At 35.8% G+C, this 19347-nt stretch overlaps 1 protein-coding gene across 2 annotated transcripts in view; it reads left to right on the forward strand.

Moving 5' to 3' along the window:
- PRKCE (protein kinase C epsilon) overlaps window positions 1–19347 on the forward strand; it is a 290277-nt gene that overhangs the window by 197951 nt on the left and 72979 nt on the right. Inside the window, exons 3-7 of one of the 2 annotated variants that reach the window (XM_039347470.1) lie at window positions 9074–9151; window positions 11364–11523; window positions 12713–12747; window positions 16628–16713; window positions 17574–17703. In XM_039347470.1, the coding sequence (XP_039203404.1) occupies window positions 9074–9151; window positions 11364–11523; window positions 12713–12747; window positions 16628–16713; window positions 17574–17703 (489 nt within the window). The remainder of the gene's footprint in view (window positions 1–9073; window positions 9152–11363; window positions 11524–12712; window positions 12748–16627; window positions 16714–17573; window positions 17704–19347) is intronic. The other variant, XM_039347471.1, reaches the window with a different exon arrangement.

A 19347-nucleotide genomic window follows, 5' to 3' on the forward strand; every position in this document is an offset into this window, starting at 1 on the left:
TTCATATATTTGTATAATTATAGAAAAGGAGCATCCTTTTAGCAACATTTCTTCTGGTATGGAGTTAGGAATAAGGTAGAGAATTTGGACTTTTGTTGATTTTCTTTTCTTTTTTTCAAAATTGTATTTATAATACAATTAAAAAGCATTGGATATAACGTGACATTCTTCAGTATATACATTCTTATCAAATCATTCCACATTTTACAATCGATTCTTCATTTCTAGATATACATCTAAGTTTTATATACAGTACTTATTCTAAAATAACATATATTTCTATCTTAATACTAGTCTTTAATCCAAACCATCCTCCTCGAATCCCTCCAGCGGTAAAATTTATCCCAGGTTTCGAAATAAACTGATCCACACTTGTCTTTCAATGCCATTGTGAGCCTTTCCACACATGCTAATATCTTATATAGTAACTATTCCTCTGTGTGGATTTCTTTGCTCTTCCATTTTTGTGCAAATGCAAGCCCAGCTGCAGTCAAGATGTGTAGCAGCAAGTAGATTGTTCCCTTATCGTATTTCTCTGTAGTTATTCCCAACAAGAAGAGTTCAGGTTTTATCTCTAAGTCCAATATTAATATATCTTTCAACCAGCTTCGTGTCCTGTTCCAATACTCATGAGTCTTTGGGCATTCCCACCACATATGGTAATATGATCCTATTGCTGATTTACATTTCCAGCATAGGGGTGAGATATTTGAACCCATTTTGGCTAACCTTACGGGTGGGAAGTGCCATCTATAGAACATCTTGTACAGAGTTTCCTTATACGAGGTAGCTAGAGTGAGTTTCCTATTTCTTTCCCACAGTTCTTGCCAAATATGCAGGTCGATACTGAAATCAAAATCCCTAATCCAAATTAACATAGTCTCCTTGACTTGTTCTTCATACATTGCCTGATCTAAAAAAAAGTGATATTTTTTTTAATCATTTTATCCTCAGGACCTAATAAAATTTTATCTAGTTCTGTCGGTTCCATTTTTATACCCCACTTTTTTTTGTCTTTCCTATATCTTGCTTGTAGTTGGAGGTATGCCCACCATTGTAATTCTATCCCTGCATCTTGGAGATTTTTCCTTGATTTTAATTCTCCTCTCTCATCTAGTATGTTTTTATAGGTTATTACTTTCCTCAACTGCATGAACCTTGGGTGTATATACATTTCTAGTGTTGAAATCCAATTGGGAACTTGCCTATAGTTCTGTCACCAGATTTTGGTCCATACATCTATTAGCGCCCGTCTAATGTGGTGCCTCCAGAAGTACTGGTGAACTTTATGTTTCTCATCCCATAACATGGCATGCCATCCAGTCTGCATGTCATGACCTTCCAATTTTAATAATCTCCAATTTTCCAGTCGAATCCAATCCTGCACCCATAGTAGAATTGTAGATTGATAGTATTTTTCCAGGTCGGGGAGGCCAAGACCCTCCCTTTCCTTAGCATCCTGTAATAATTTTAATTTAATCCTTGATTTTTTCCCTTGCCAAATGAATTTAAATATGGTTTGGTTGAAATTTAGAAAGAATTCCTTTTCTAATCTAATTGGTATACATTGAAATAGAAATAATATTTTAGGTAGTACGTTCATTTAAATTACGGCAATTCTACCCATGAAAGAGAGCTGGAGATTTGTCCAGGTGTCCAAGTCCGTTTTAATCTGTTCCATTAATTTGTCATAATTGTCTCTTTTAATTGTTACACACCTAGCTGTTAAGTGTATCCCTAAGTATCTTATTTTCTTTGTGATCTGAATGCCTAAAATATCAGCTAATTCATTTTTCTGTGTTCTAATCATATTCTTCACAAGCATTTTGGCTTTTTCCTTATCTATCTTTAGGCGTGCCATTTCACCATATTCACCCAGTACTTCCATTAGCCTTGTCCCTGATTGTAAAGGCTCTTCGAGTATGAAAACAAGATTGTCAGCAAAGGCTTGCAATTTGAAAATTTCTTTCTTAATCTCTAAGCCTTTAATAAACTTATCTTTCCGAATCATTCTGTTTAGTACCTCCAGGGATAATATAAACAATAGTGGAGATAACAGGCAACTTTGCCTTGTGCCTTTTTGGATTTGAAAGCTTTTAGTAGTTTCTCCGTTGATTATTACTTTAGCTACCTGTTTGGAATAAATTGCTTTGAACATGTTTATGAAGTTCTCCCCAAAGTCCATGTATTCCAATTGGTTAAACATAAAATCTCATTTAACATTATCAAATGCCTTTTGTGCATCAAGAAAGATTAATCCCATTCATTTTTCATTGTGGACTTCATAATATTCCAATACGTCCAATATAATCCTAACATTGATTCTTATATATCTTTTGGATAGAAAACCATTTTGATCCGTATGTATGAATTTTACTAAGAATCTTTCAAGACGTTTAGCCATTATGGCCATGAAAATTTTATAGTCCGAATTTAGTAATGAAATGGGCCTGTAATTTTTAATGAACGCCAAATCTGAATTGTCCTTGGGGATCAAACTGATAGTTGCTTCTTCCCATGAGATCGGGATTTTCACATTCTTCAGAACCTCGTTGAATAGATCTATTAATATTGGACTTAGAGATTCTTACATAATTTTGTATATTTCTGTTGGTAAACCATCCGGACCTGGGGCTTTATTGTGTTTTTTTTGTTTGTTTCTTGATTGCCTCAAATAGTTCCAAAGGTGGTATCTCTTTATTTAACATATTTTTAATCTCCTCTGGAACTTTCGGTAGATCAGCTAATTGCAAATATTTTAATATATCATCCTTGTTTTTCCGTTCTACATCTTTGTATAATTTCTTATAAAACTCATAGGCCACCATTTTCGTCCTTTCATTCTAATAAACCATCTCTCCTTTTTCATTGTATAGTCTGTTAATCCTCTTTTTATCTTATGCTTAATTAAATCTATTTGTTGTTTCAGGTCACGACTTTGTAGTTCGTTTTGTAAATTTTTCTCTACTCTGCTACGTTTTTCTTCAAGATTTCTTTGTCGCTGTATTTTAATTTTATTTTCTTTAGCCGTATAAGCAATTGCGACATCTCTCATGTAGGCTTTGGCTGTGTCCCATAAGTTTTGAGAATTTGTATCTTCCTTTTTATTCATCTAGAAGAATAGGCCCATTTGATCTTCCAATTTCAATTTAAATTCTTTGTGGTTTAAAATTGCTCTTTTTAGAGTCCACCTCCTCATTTTCTTTTGCCCTCTCCATTTAATTCTAATTGGATTGTGGTCAGCCCACGAATTTGTATCAATTATGACATCTTCCACTTCCAAATTTAGGTCTATTGACAACCACGCCATATCTATCCTGGACCATGAGAGATGTCACCCCGAAAAATACTTATACTGCTTTTTCCCTGTATTCCTCTCCCTCCAAATATCCTGAATGTTGAACTCCGCCGCCATTGCTAAGAAAGTACTAGGTAATATTGGTCTAATTCCTTTTCTGGTCTTATCACTTTTATAATCCAATTGTCTATCCTTGATCGCACTGAAGTCTCCCATTATGCAAATGTTGTCATAATCAAACTCACTAATAATGCTATGTAGTTTTTTATAAAATTGTTTCTGACTTTCATTGGGAGCATAGATTCCCACAAGAGCTATTTTTATTTTATTCAAAGTTACTTCTATTATTAAGATTCTACCATCTTCAGCATTATATATATATATGTTTTGTTGGAATTTCCTCATTAATATATGCTACTACTGCTTTTTTGTTGCGAGAGCGCTGCAAACATTTTTTCCAATTTGGGGCAATTTAATAAATGTTGATGCTGTTTTTTAATATGCACTTCTTGCAGAATTATTATGTCCAAATTCATCTTGCCCAGTTTATTTTTAAAAAAATCCTCTTTAATGAGCAGTTAAACCATTAACGGTCAGGGATATAATCTCAATTCCTTCTTTTGCCTCTTTATCTATATTTAGATCTTGTTACTATTGTCGGCCTAGACTCTTTAGCTTGTACTTCTCTTTCCACTGGCATCCTTGTCGATCTAACCTCTTTGGTTGCTTTAAATTTATCCTCATCATATTTCCCATTGTCTTTTTCAGTCTCTATATCATCACCTCTCCCAGTTCCCTTCTCTTTAATTTGTAATTCCTTTCCTTCTGTGGCCTGTGGCAGGATCTCACCTTCTTCTCTTGCCTGTCTTTCAACTAATTCCTCCTCACTTCCAAAATTTTGTCTATAGAATTCCTCTACTTTGTCTATTGTATCCAGCCGAAACCTCTTTTCCTGCCACACGACCATAATCCCTTCCGGTACCAACCATCTAAAATTAATATTTTTTCTTATCAATTTAGAGGTTATTTGTTGGTAAGGTTTTCTCATATCTCTCACCCTTCTTGGTATTTGCTTAAGCACAATTAGTTGTCTGCCTTGGTATTCCAGTGGATCGTCTCTGGTCCTAAATAATATTTCATCTCGGACAGATTTTTTAACGAATCTGATATGGACCTCTCTGGGGAGATTGTGCCATCTTGCATAGTTTGTGTGGATTCTATAAGTCTCATCGATCTCATTTGCCATTCCTCTTTACTAGTCCCCAGGGCCCTGGCCAGAATATCTGTCTCCATTACTGGTAAATCTTCACCTTTCGTCTCTCTAATATTTTGGATCCGTAGGTAATGGGCAGCCTTCTCTCCTTCCAGGGAAATAACTGTCAATTCTAATTCCCTGTTTTCCTGAACTAATCTCTCATTCATTTCATCTACTCTCTGTTCTTCTTTTCCCATTCTTTCTTTCATTTCCTGTAATTTTTGTTCGTTTTTCATGAGATGTTTCTGAAAGCACTCAAATTTCCCATCCATAGACCTCATCTTTTCCTTAAGTTCCCCTGTATCATTTCTCACTCCCCTTATCTCTTTTTTTACACATCACTTCTTGCATTGATTGCAACATTAGTTGCAAATCTTTACAGGAGTTTGCACTATCTCTTTGTGTCACCTCTTCCAGGGATCTTTGCCTAGCTGGGCTTGGTTCCATTGTTGAAGTATGTGTTGTCTGCTTCTTCCCTATTCCAACTCTCGTGAGATTAGGAATGCTTGTCATCTTTCTCTGCTCTTCAAACCAGCCACCCCACTTATTTACAGTTTCTACGTTTCTCTCCAGAGTATCTAAATTGTCACTATTAAAATTAAGTATGTTATGCTTTGTATATAAGAGTAACTTATCAATTAAATATATTGGATACCAGTGTTCATATACTTAACCCTACATTTAACAAAAATCAATATCCACAATAAGCTTATCAGTAAATATAGTCCAGAATCAATTTTTGATTAAAAACTAAAATCCATAATTTCAAAAAGTTCAATGGTTATGTATTTTCCTTATGGTTCCTTATAGTATCTTTTAGATTTTGAGGTCAAGAAAAGAGATTTTACACTACTTTCTGATTTATACTTACAGACAAAACTAAGTGTATTTTTGTTGGTTTTCATCATTTTATGCCTGTGTCATACCTTCCACCTGTAGGCTTTGCATTTTAAAGCCAAATTAAATGGAAATTCTCTGGGTTCATTACACTTTAGTCAAGTCTGCATATGATACCAATTTCTGTTTCTTCTGAAATATCTGCTACTCCCATTTCAATTTCTTTTCTCCATGATTATTCATCAGGTATTCCTGTAATCCTGCTTTACTTTAAAACATGTATACTGTACAAATACACACACACACACACACACACACACACACACACACACACACACACTTTTGCTGGCTCCCAATTAATAACTACATTTGTCCACAGGATTTATAGTTTTATCATAAGTATTGTTCATACTTTTATGGGGGTTTACGTATAGTTAAAAACATTAGAGAGACTAAATGCCTTGTGTCTCTCGAATTGGATTCCCTTTTGTTTGACACGTCAATTACACAAAGTGCCTTAAATCCAGCCACTTTATTCACAGGAGCATAAATTGAAGCACAAGTTGTCGAACTTTTTTGTGGTATTAGTAACAGTGTAATAATGTGACTTGGGACATAATCCAGCTAATATTAAACATCAATCACATTCTGGGAAAATATAACAGCTTCCTTATTTTGAACAGGAAAGATTTTGTTGGAATTAATGAAACTTCAAAGTGCTTAACAGTGACCAAATAATGTTCTTACTGTATGTTTAAAAAGCAAACAAAAAACAAAAAAAACTTACCAGCACCACAACAACAGGGGAACCCAGTTGGAAGTCCTGGGCTGCCAATGGCCCTCAAAAGTTTTGCTGCTGCTCTAAGGACCTCTCCAAAAGTTGCCCTCAAATTGTAATAGAAGGTAGAATTATTAACTGTAAATGGTTGCATTGATGGTATTTAGCTTGTTCAAGTTTATTTAAATATGAATTAAAACTATTTTTGGTTTTATCCTGGCCCTATCAATTTGCTTGGAATGCAGCCCTCATGCCAACCCAGAAAAAGTTGTGCATGCTCCAAGTACAAGGATTTACATGCATGCTCCAAGTACAAGGATATGTACAGACATCATTCTGGTTCTTCCAGATTTCTGCTATATTGACCAACAGACTTGGGAGCCCCAATGGATTTGAGAGAATCTAGTCCCCAGCTTTAACATAGACCCCCAAAGCAATGCTTGAACCTTATCCTTATACTTTTCTGTTTCTCTGCAACTTCTCCTTCCTCTCTTTGAATGCAAGTCTTAATAAATTACTGTCTGGTTTAATCAATTAGTCCTTTGCCTGCAGAGGGGTGATCCTAGTCTAATTTGTAGACAAATTGTGATGTGATAAAATTAGGAGGTAATTAATTAAGCTATGTGCACAAGCTATATAAACAAGCTGATTTTTTTAAAAAAAAACCACCAACAACAACAAAACAACATTTTAAGTCAGCAACAGTCAGCAGCAGTAACCAACCTTTCTGTAGCCCAGATGGCTTTCCATCCTTTGCTTTTCTCTCAGCCCTTCTGCAGTGGCTGGGAAAAGGGAAATGTCATGCAAACCCACAGAATTTATTTCAGGCACATGCCTTATAATTTGGGCAGAAGAGAAATCTTGAGAAATAAATACGTTAAATGAAAATGAATGAACAGTTTTCTGTGCCCATATGATATCAACATGTGTGTTTGGAATCTTCACAGGGTATAGGTACATAATATACAATATCACTCAGGTGGGTTGGCTTTGCTTGGACATCATGCTAACCAAGTAAATCTACAGATAAGCAACATGGCACCCATGGACACTCAATTGTCCTCCAGCTAGCTCAGACTTTCTGTCCTACCTGATTTTTTTTTTAAAAAAATATACTAATAGCAAACAATAAATTAAATAAACTTCCATGCTACAAAGCAAAACACTAGCTTCTAGCATCATATTTAATTGTGTGTAAGAATATGTTTGAGCCCAATAAAAAATCCACCAGATTTAGAAAATATCAACAGAGGGAGTAGCTCACTCTCTAGTAAAAGGACATTTTGTGACTGAACATATTGACAGTGGCAGCCATTTAGAGAATACTGTAGGCAAGTCCTCCAGGGGCAGCCATTTTGTGAGCTTTAAATACTGCACAGTGCTCAATTTAAAAGGTTGCCTACTACTTTGGTGAGCTATGGCCAAAGCAGAGTATATGTCAAGAAGAGTTAGTTTATATTTAAATGGAGAAGCTTGATTTTTTTTACCCCTAAGTTCCAATAAAATGGACCTTTTTCTTGCTCTGAAAGTTATTTTTTCAACCATAGTAATTGTATTAATTTTGTCTAGATTGTAGCCTTATAAATATATTGGAGAAATTTCAGAAAATGTTCTCATGTACAAAACAATAGTTGCAGCAAGAACAATCAGAAGGCATTTCATTGGGTAAAAGAAAATGCATCACTTTTCCTTTTGCAAGTATTCTTGGAGAATAACTGGATCGCAAGTCCAAAATCCTGAAAATCAGATAACATAAATAACTGTTATCTGATTAGGTGTATAGGAATTACAGCTTCAGACTTCCCAGCCAGCAGAAGGACAGGATCTGTCTGATTACTAAAACATTTTTAAAAATATTACATCTCTTAATATATGGGTTATAGTATATGTTTTAAGTGATCTATAGTATAGATGCTTGAGATGGTCAGTCTTCCCCTGGTCAACTTGTACATAAAGATCAGAATTAGTGCATCTTGCATGACTTTTCCAAAATAATCCATTTCTGTTTTGCATCCTGGAACAATGCCATCACAAGGCCTGCTGCTATGCTGCATTCTAAAATGGGGTGAGACTTAGACTAGCTCATCTTTGGATCAGATTTAGATATTTTTGGTGCAAGCAACACTCTTTTTCAGTCCTTTGCCCAATGATAATTGACTTCTAATTCTAAATTACTTCATTTCAGCTCAGCTGCTTTATCTAGATTTGAGCTAATGCATTTTGGCACCTCTTAGCTGGATCAAACTTTGTTACTAAATTCCTTCCTAAATTCCATTGAGTGTGTACCCAAAATTAAATTAAATTTCATTAGATTATTGATTTTGCTATGGCTCAAGTGACTACTTTAGAGTTCCATAAAACAGGTTGGAAATACATTGCTCTATATTTCTTTAGTTTTAGTTTACTTCAGTTTTAAGTAAAGTATAGCATACATATTCCAAATCTGGCACCTACATAGAGCAACCTACTACATTTTGAGAAAAGAAGACAGAGAACATATTTTAGGGAGATACGGGCACTTCAATTTTCTTCTGCTGAGTTGGATCAATGATTTGCATCCTGTTATTGACTCTCCTGTTCAGAGCTTCCCTACATTTCTGCATTTCTATAATCTCTCTCCACTATGAGCCATGATATTCTCCAAGATGGGCTGCAGTAAACTTTTCACATGCTGAAAGTAGAATTGGTCCAGCTGCTTATCAATGATTTTTACTTTTTTTTAAAAAAAAGGATGTGACCAGTTTTTTTCTTGATATTTTAGACTACAGCTTATATGGTACCTTGTCTAGAGCTAATTGTAATATTCAGTAGTAATTTAAAGAGACACAGCAGGAAAAAATTACCAAGATTGTCCATTTTTTTTCTTGCACATTGAACTGTTGCTTATCTTGTCTTACAACATCAGGGGAAGGAACTTCAGAAGATAGCAGATCAAATTCTGTACATTGGAGTCCCACTCAAAGAAGAGGAACTTCAATCATCTGTGAGTTGTTACCTCTAACATCTCACTATTCAGTTGAGTCAAATTTTGAGCTGAATCAGATTATTTACCAAGTAACTTCCAGAATTGTTAGGTTATAATTGCAAGCCATCATAATCCATAGAAAAGCTAATTTATTCCAGGCATACTCCTCCTCAGCTGCTACCAGTTCTTTTGGCTGGAAAGTCCATGGATCAAACTCATGCAAACTTTGCATTTTATCTCTGATCTAAAACTATTGTGTATCTGAACAAAATTAAAGAAAATACAAGATAATAGATATTCCAGAGGATTTTTTTTTTTTACCAGAGGTCTTGCTGTGGTGCTCTGAGATACTTAAGTTGCCTCAGTAAAAACTTAGAACACCAAAGGGTGTCATACGCCACACATTTAGACTAAAGCAGGATCTCAGAGGCAGATCTCAGTAATTACGAAAAACTTTTAGGTATGTTACCCTTCACATTGTGTTAACTCACAATTTTCCTAAGAGCATTAAGGCTTTGATAGTGTTAGCTCAGGATTAACCGAATGTTGGCCATTTTGAAACCCAAAGTATCAAGTCTGGAAATATTTCCTGATCCCTCTTCATCCTATATATTTCATTCTGACATGAGGCAGCTTTCTGAGTTCATCACCTGCAGGTTGAATCCTTTGGGTTTACTCACACAGATATCCCTCTTCAACTGGGCTGGATGATGCAAATCCTTCCTATAATTCCCTCCTTCCTGCAAACCCAAAGAGCAAAACTGGGTTGAAACTGCTGTGAGATTCTTATTCAGATAAATGTAACACAGCGAGAAGCAGCAGCATAGCATCAGCGTGGCTTTGCTTTGATGCTGGGAACACAGCTGGTAGCCAAAACGTGCATATGTGTATGAGAGAAAGATCTCTACACGTCATGGCTTCTACAGCAACTGTGATTAATGCAATTGCTGAAGATAAAGGGGGAAAGTGCTGCATTTCCATTAAAAAAACAAAAAATGAAAAGTGCAAAAACCCAGTATTATGATATACAAATGGGAATTTCTCAACAAGAAAAATTGGTTCACTCTTATATCCTACTTGCCTAAAGCAACTATAGAAAAAAAATGCTGATTTTTATTCCTTTAAAAGGAGGTATATTGATAGAATTAGCTTTTACCTCACTGCAATAATTAATTTTCAATATATCTAATGCAGCTAGGGTGCTGATGCTTTACATTCATGCTGTTTTAATTTGCATTATTATCCTGCAATTTCATTAAGGGAGGAGATATAATGTGATTTATTTTATTACAATCAATCAATATATAGACTTCTGAGAATTAATGGTCATGAAGGGATTGGGTGCTGGACCTTGGACACGGGTGTAGGTGACAATGTTATGATTCAGCCTTGTCAGCTTTTCCATACTGAAATTGCAGACAGCTTCCCTCAGCACATTGAATCCTCAGAAGGGCTCACTCCAGCAAGATCTATTATCGATACCTTTCCAAGCAATTGTGGAGAGGTCTCTTAACGAAATCCACTGAGCCCCAAGCTTTTGAAAATATGCTATTGTGGTGTAGCGATCAGTGTATTGGACAAGAATTGGGGATACCCTGGATTAAATCCATCCTCAGCCAGGGAAACTTGTTAAATGACTTTGGGCTACTCTCTTTCTCTCAGCCTAACATACTCATAGGGCTATTTTTGTAAGGATAAAAGGAAAAAAGATCTCCATGTAAATCTTCTTAAACTCCAGTAGGAAAGATGGAACATAGTAGATTTAATTTAATACCTCAGAATTCTCCCTCCCAACTATCAGTTATTAATCCCCAAAGAATTCAAAATTATATATCCATCACTGAATCCTTTATGATTTCAAATATTTCACCAGCCTTTTCCAGCCTAGTGGTCTCTGGATGCATTGCTCTCCAATCAATATGCCCATTGGGAATGAGTTGAAGTTCAGCGCATTCAAAGACACTAGATTAATGAAGTTTCTGCATACATTTAAGCCTATTCATACAATCATACATATTAAAAATTTGCTTTAAAACAAATGGATTTACAATACTTAAAATCAGAAAAGAGTATGGAGGTATGGTGGAATACGTATAGAAACATGGATATATGAGAATTGATTTGAAGTTGTGCATTCTGCTTTTTTATTTCTGTTCTTCAGCTTTGTGCTGGAATATTAAATTTCGTTAATCTCTTCCATTTTCTCTCTCTCTTTTTTTATTCCCATCAGCACCAAAAGACAATGAAGAAAGAGTATTTAGGGAACGGATGCGCCCCAGGAAGCGCCAGGGGGCAGTGCGACGCAGGGTCCATCAGGTTAATGGGCACAAGTTTATGGCCACCTATCTTAGACAACCAACCTATTGTTCACACTGCCGAGACTTTATATGGTAAATTTTATTATATGGAGACATTTCTCATATCATCTGGCTTGTTTTTTTCATGGTAACATGATTACCATTCTGTTTTGGCTATTGGAAATTGTTTGCATTAATCCTTTCAGGAAAGTAATAATTAATGAAATAATGGTGTCATTATTTTATACATTGAGATATGCAAAGGCTTCCTGTAACTTTGTGGTTATGTACCTTTTAAATAATTATACATTATGCAAGCATATATAGTGGATATCAAATTCTTTGTACTCTAGTAAAAAAAATTAAGACTGTAATCAGGCGAACACATTATTGAGGTAAGACTCACTGAATATAGTGGGACTTGCTTCTGAGGAGACATGTATAGAGTTGCATTGTAAGGCAATTAGTATAGATTTTCCTTGATTTGGATGTTCTCATTTCCAAAGAGTGAAAAGGAATTAAATATATCAAGAATATTCAGCCACAGTGAATTTCATAGCCACTACTGTGGCATTCCCACATTAGAGGGTTACACAAACTGTAGCTCAGTGAACTCCTTTAGCTTATCTCATCCCATCTGATTCTATTGCTAAGCAACCATCCTCAGTGTAAGGTAGAAACACTTTGTCTGAACTTGATCCATATATCTTTACATAGAAGCAATCATCAGTGGGATCTAATTTGTTGTTAGAACTGTAATTGAAGCACAGCAGAAGGTCATGTTTAGATTAATGTAAGATTAATTTGGACTATAGGGCCTCATCGTGTTACATCTGCACTTCTAATAGATATGTGGTAAAGAGAGTTCAGCGATAGCTTTTCCGGTTTCTGCAGTGCTGAAACAAAGGTAGCCCTTGCCAAACATTCTGAAGTTTCACAGATAATGAAGATGTTAGGGATAAGATTGGCAAAGTCTTATCAATACTAGGAGATATATGAGTTAGCAGAGACAATGCAAAGAAAATTGCTTGGTGGCATTTCAAAAAATCTAAGATAGAAAGAAGGCAAAGTAAGTTTGATCACTTTAGTTATTTATTTAACTGCATCGGTGGAATTCAAAGAGAATATTCGTGCATAAATAGAAATGTAGCCAGCATGGTCTTCCATACTGTAAATTCATTCTTAGCCATTCACTGTATGATAAATGAAAATGTGAAATTACATCTTTGGTCTATCCCTAATGTGTTCTCTACTATTCTTTTTTTTAAAACAACAACAACAGGGGAGTAATAGGAAAACAAGGGTACCAATGTCAAGGTAAGAAAAATTGTACATTTTATGAATAAGTATGGAATCTATAAGGAACCCTGATTATTAGGTGTCAGGATTCTTAAGACAGGAAACCTGATCAGATGAGCTAATTCTACTTTATTGTAAAGCTACCTTAACAGAATCTTGAAAATCCCTCGCCCTCTCTTTTACAGCCTAATAAGTTAAGGAAGTTCCTTTCTGAGTTTCTTTCTCTGCCTATTAGACAGTTGTGGGGTATGGCATCTCTTATCTGATCATTCCCTAGGCCAGAGGTCCCTAACCTTTGGGCACCAGGGACCGATTACGTGGAGAGAGGTTTTTCCATGGACCAGAGGGGTGTGTGGTTTTATGTGCTGCCTGCATCCTACGGATGGCGATTTCCTTGTTTGTGTGGACCGGTTGCTGGCATGCCATGGCATCCAACCACATTAGGGACTTAGAGGAAATAATTTTCTTGCAGTTTTTTCTAAATTCCCCATAATTTTGGAAGCCCCTACATGGATAAGAAAAAAGTGTATATGGTCAACCTGTTTTTTCAATCCTTTTCAGCAAACACAAAAGTTGTTCTGAGTACGGAGCACCTGAGATGTCTGGGAACAGAGAATAATGAAGGATATTCTGGTGCTTCCCCCAGAAGAGCTTCCATGGATTTTGGATGAAAGTTGAGCCTTGCTGAATACATTCGTCTTAATCCAGCAACATTGTTTGTCTGCTTCTTTCACAGTTTTTATAATGCAGATCTCATCTGCGCAGCATACAACAGAGCAAAATTAGAGAATAAACACAAAATGACATACAATTAATAAAAATCCCCAGATGGCCCTTATAAACATTGAGTCCTGGTTAAAGTACAATACAGTAGTGTTGTTTTAACAGCTGCCCACTGTGGCTGGTCAGATGTCTTTCAGAAGCATACAGTCTGTGGTTACATGCAACTGACATTACTATCACCCCTTCTCAACTTACTCTGTGAGTAGAAAACATGCAGAATATACAGAAGGTGTTAGTGCAGACAGGATAAACTGATAACACAAAAATAGTTGTTATTGGATTCTTCATTTAAAAGTTGTAGGTAAACCAATAGGAAAATTATAGTTGTATCGTTTATATCAGGGATCCCCAACCCCTGGTATGTAGACCAGTACCAGGCCCAGCATGCCAGCAACTAGTCCACACAAACAAGCAAAGCCCCATCAGTGAGATGCAGGCAGCACACAAAATCATGCAACCTTCGGTCCTTGGAAAAACCTCTCTCCACGGAACTGGTCCCTGGTGCCCAAAAGGCTGGGGACCTCTGGTTTATATTATTAAGATACACAGATCTGAGGGGTCCTTGGTGCTCTCTGATACCCAAACTTGGTGCTCTCATTACCCAAACTAGGTAACATCATCAGTGCATATCTAGAATTGTTAGCTGCTTTTGGACATAGTATTTGATATTAATATACCTTTTGGCATTAAGATTAGTTATCTGTTGTAGGTTTTAATATTTTTAAAGATTTCCTTGCGTAGACTCTGACAACAAGATTGTTCATTCCTACTAAGACTCAGAATTTTATCATGAGTCATCAATTGATTGTTAACTCATAATATTTCCAAAATACTATAATTTGAGCCTGATCATTTGTGTCTTGGATGAAAACTCTGGGTTAATTTCTTCAACAATCCATTTCTTTGTCTTCACGGCTGGCTATGATATTTTCAGACATCTTCTCCAACACCAGATTTCAAAAGTGTCAATATTTTTTTTCTGTTCATTTTCTTCAAAGTCCAACTTTCACTTTCATAGAGTGTCACTGGCAGGATATCTTCAAAGCAAACATAGCCTCCAAAATCTGAAATGACACCTCTGTAGATGGACATTACCAGATACATAGAAATCAAATTGGCTATATCATTGTCAACAGGATATGGAAGAATTTAGTTATAGCATCAAAGACATGACTAGGTGCTGACTGTGGAACAAATTCCAAATTAAGCTAAAGAAGAAGAAAACCAATTAATTTGCACAATATGATCTTCAATATATACATACCGTTTTCAAGAAGAATATTGGGAATCACTTTGAAGTACTAAAACTTATTGATAGAGAACCAGACTTACTCTGGAATGAATTTAAAGAAGTAATTGAGAATGAATATGAGACTGCCAAAGATGAACAAACAGAAGAAAAAAAGTAGACATCAATACAAAGCATGGATATTATCAAGAAGACAAGAGGAGCCAAAGTCAAGAAAGACAAAAATCTCAGAAAGAAATGTATCAAAAAGTGCTATTAGAAAAGACAAGAAGCAGTACAGTAGTACAACAACATGACATTAAAGATGGGAATAGACATAAGGATAGTCTTCCAAAAGATCTCTAAACTCAGAAAAAGGTTCCCACTTCAAATTCATATGCTAAAGGATGACAATGGACAGGAAGTAACCAATTCAAAGAATTGGCCAATTCAAAGAAAATGAAAATGAAAGAAAGATAGTATGTTGAAAATATTATACAGGAAAGAGGTTAGAATCCAAGGAACCTTAAAAGACTAAGACTCAGAAGCTAAGTACAATAGATATTTCAAGTGCCAAACTGTAGTTGTAGTTGTAAGTTTAGTGTATTGATATGGTGATCCATGATGGTTTGACAGCAAGCAAATATAACTGGTTAACAACAACTGGTTGCTTAATGACCATTCAAAGTTCTGACAACTTTCCCAAACAATACTTATGACCCAGTTCTGAAGTTCAGACCCTCCTATGGTCACATGACTACATTTTGGGCACATGGCAACCAGCTCTCTTTTACAATTGGTTGTAGCACTCTGGAGTCATATCACCATGATTTATAATGTATTTTGTCAGTTTCTGGTCTTTGGGTCAATTTCCAGCAAAAACTTCCCATAGGACCGCATTGATATCTTAATACCCACTGTGTTCACTTTACAACTGTGGTGTTTGTTTAATAACTGCTGCAGAACAATTGGTAAAATCGGGTCATTCATGTGTAGAAGCTTCTACAACTTACCCAGTTTTCTCCTTCAAATAAACTGATCAGTATTTTTACAGAATAACTAAAATTTTGGATGCTACCTAGCTTCACCTCAGTGATTGATTATTACTGTGATGAGTCAAAATACACAATTAGAAGTTGATTTGTTTCAGATAGGTATAATTAAGGTTAACTACAATTTGCTTGGCTTTGGATGACACAGCAAATTATGAATAACCTTAAACAGAAATAAACACTTCAGATGTTTTGTTCTCATGCCAAGGGCGGAAGGGTGCAAGTCCAAGTATCACTGCATTAAGGTTGAAGATGTCCAAAGGAACTCTTATGTTTTTAATGTATGAAATTTTATATTTCTTTGTATTATTTTACACCATCTACTCAGTCTGTTCCAAGTAGCTTACAATTCTAAAGCAATAAACATCCACAAAACCAGTGGACAATAACACTGTAACAGCTCATTTTGAACAAGAGGCAATTATGTTCTAGAAATATTTCCTTATATGGTAGTTTGGAATAGTCTGTTGCCTTTTCCAGATTGTTCAATATGATTTCATTGATTTAGAATGTTTATGGAGCCTCAAAGCTTAATTTCTCTTCTGTGAAAGTGAAAACAGATATTTTGAAACTATTTAAAATGTGATAGAGTCATAAGAATATGAACTACCTTTACTCTTAACATTTTGAGAATTTTCTTTGCTCACAATTCCAATAGAATTCCTAGACCTAGACTATCCTTATGTCCAGCCCCCCTTTTCACACAGACCATAATCTAATTTAGGCCTTTTAGGAGACTCCTGAAGAGGAATGAGGATAGGGATGAATCCCCCACAATTTCTCATTTATTTATTTTTTCTTTTTCATAATGGATAAAATAATCTCTTGTTTACAGTTTGTACTTGCGTAGTCCACAAGCGATGCCATGAGCTTATAATAACAAAGTGTGCTGGCTTGAAGAAGCAGGAAGCCCATGATGAGGTAAATATTTACAGAAGGAATGCCTAAATAAAAGGAAACTGTGCAGAGTTAATGTGTTTAAGTCAGGGTTCTTCCAAACCACCAGTCTTTCCATCTCTCGATTTAAAATACACATAAACCTGATCTAGGTTGTTTTGACTCTCTTTAGATCTAGACATCAAGATGCTGTGAGCACAGACATGATGTGTCTAGAGTTCTTAGGGAGCTGAAATTACTTAGCTATGGCCTTTTCTGACCAATGACTGACCACAGTGGACTTTTAGCCAGTCAGTGTTTGTTTGCTGGTCACTTGCCTTGTCCCTCAAGTCCATGTCTAAATGCTCATTCTCCTGGCTTCTTCACAAAAATAAAAGATAATAAATTGCTAGTGCTTTCCCATGTGGCAAATGTCCATCACTTTATTTTCCTAATTCCTAATGCTGCATGCCATCCTACTGGTTTTCATAATTATGTCAGCATCCTGTTAGGAAGGATCCTACACGATGGTAGGTTATCCAGTGATCATACAGTCTGTCCCTTCAAGCATAGGGCTGATATATATTGCAGTGATATATCTGAGCCATTGCCTCAACACAATGGTTTCTTGTCCATATCTACAATACCACTTACCCAAGGATAGATCAAAATTGCTTCTGTGTCAATGTGATTAATACTATATATCTTTAAGTGCAATAGGAAACTTAAAAAAACCTGAGAGGGTAGTAACTTTATTTTTCTAGTAGTTGAGATTAATTCTATTTTTTCTTAACCTTGGCAACTGTAAGATGGATGGACTGCATCCCCCATAATTCACCAACCAGCCACACTGGATTAAACAGTAGCATGCTAACTTTGGTCCTTTTGCACTTTTTATCTTCCAGGTGGGTTCTCAGCGTTTCAGTGTCAACATGCCTCATAAGTTTAGCATTCACAATTACAAAGTGCCCACCTTCTGTGACCACTGTGGTTCATTGCTTTGGGGTCTTCTGAGACAAGGTTTACAATGCAAAGGTAAGATACTTTTTTTCTTTAAAAGCAGGATTTTGCTATTAATGTTATAGCTTACTCCCATTCATGTCTATCTTGATGTACATTAAACTGAAACATCTATGGAGATTCTCAGTCATCCAGGTCATGGTTATCCCTAAGTCCAGTTGCCTTTTGAAAAAGCACCTGTAGGACATTAAACTGAAACAAAATAGAGCTTAGAGTAGGGTTCCTCAGACTTGGCCACTTTAAGACTTGTGGACTTCAACTCCCAGAATTCCCCAGCCAGCCTGGCTAGGGAATTCTGGGAGTTGAAGTCCACAAGTCTTAAAGTGGCCAAGTTTGAGGAGCCCTGGCTTAGAGGATTGAGAGAATTTACTCTTCCCCTTTCGTTGGTACAACACTATTATGTAATTAAAGTAATTAAGCTCTTACAAGTAAATGATCTAAAGTGCAACCTAAACCTTAAGAGTCAAATGTCCTTGCACTGCTCAAGTCAGTAGCCTTGAGGAAGATCAAGCTTTATAGGCCTATTTATTATAGACAAGTTTCCATGTATAATTACACAGTAATGCACTAATTTGCATGTGACAACTAAAACAGGGTTCTCAGAAAATTATGTAATACCCAGTTAATGGAATAATTTGAAATATAGTTCTGGCCTTGAATTCAGAGAAAGTTTTCCCCAGACTGAAATGTTTTCCAGATTTAACTCTCAACCTGTGTGGTTGATTAGGTCCCAATTGCTTTCCTACCCATTTGTTGCATGTTAGAATAAAATTCTTCATTTTCATTGGGAATTTTTGTCCATATGAGCAGTATAAATTGCATGCACAGGGCAGACAATTTGGCCAAATTCAGAAAGTGATATGCAAAAATATAAATCTCCCTAAGTTAATGGCATTATTTGATAGTGATCAATACGGAGAGGAAAATTGTAGTGTGGGACAATTGGGATCACATAGCGAAGGCAAAGAGAACATCAGAAAAGTTATTATATTCTCTAACATAATTCCTGACTCTGTATACACAACCATGTATTTGTTGTGTGCATTTAATCTATTCTCGTTGGTATGTTCTTTTCACTAGTTACAACTGATGTTAAATTAGCACAATCCCCACATGAGCTTCATGGGGTGAGAGGACATCTGATGTGAACTAGCATACTTGCTAAATAAACTTAAGATCTCTCTTAAATTTTATTAGGAATAACATTATCTAGCTTTCATATGGCACATCCATTCCTGGTTATAACTTACATATCAGTTTGAATTTGCAATATAGTCACTACTTCAATTCGTAGGAAATGGGACACTACCTTATTTTGTAGGTGGAAAAACAGAGAGATGGAAATGAAATAATGAACGCATGGCAAACACACAACTTAAACCAAAATATCCCAAATTTGTTTCTTTTCATTTTTTGTCTTTCCATTAAAATATAAATCCAAGAGCACCAAGGTTATATTCCAAAGCTAAAACAAAAATCTCTGATTATTAAATGCTGACATTAATGTTTTTTGTTGGACTGGGAAGAGAGCCAACATTAGATATTTAACAGCATAGTCTTACCACAGATCTTTGCACCAATTTAATATTTTTATAGATCCATGAACCTGTTTTGTTTTATTATGGCATCAGTAGGTATGCATATATCCCACCACGCAAC

This window comes from Crotalus tigris, unplaced genomic scaffold, assembly GCF_016545835.1.
Source record: "Crotalus tigris isolate CLP2741 ecotype Arizona unplaced genomic scaffold, ASM1654583v1 scf7180000018081.1164505, whole genome shotgun sequence".
Taxonomy (NCBI): domain Eukaryota; kingdom Metazoa; phylum Chordata; class Lepidosauria; order Squamata; family Viperidae; genus Crotalus; species Crotalus tigris.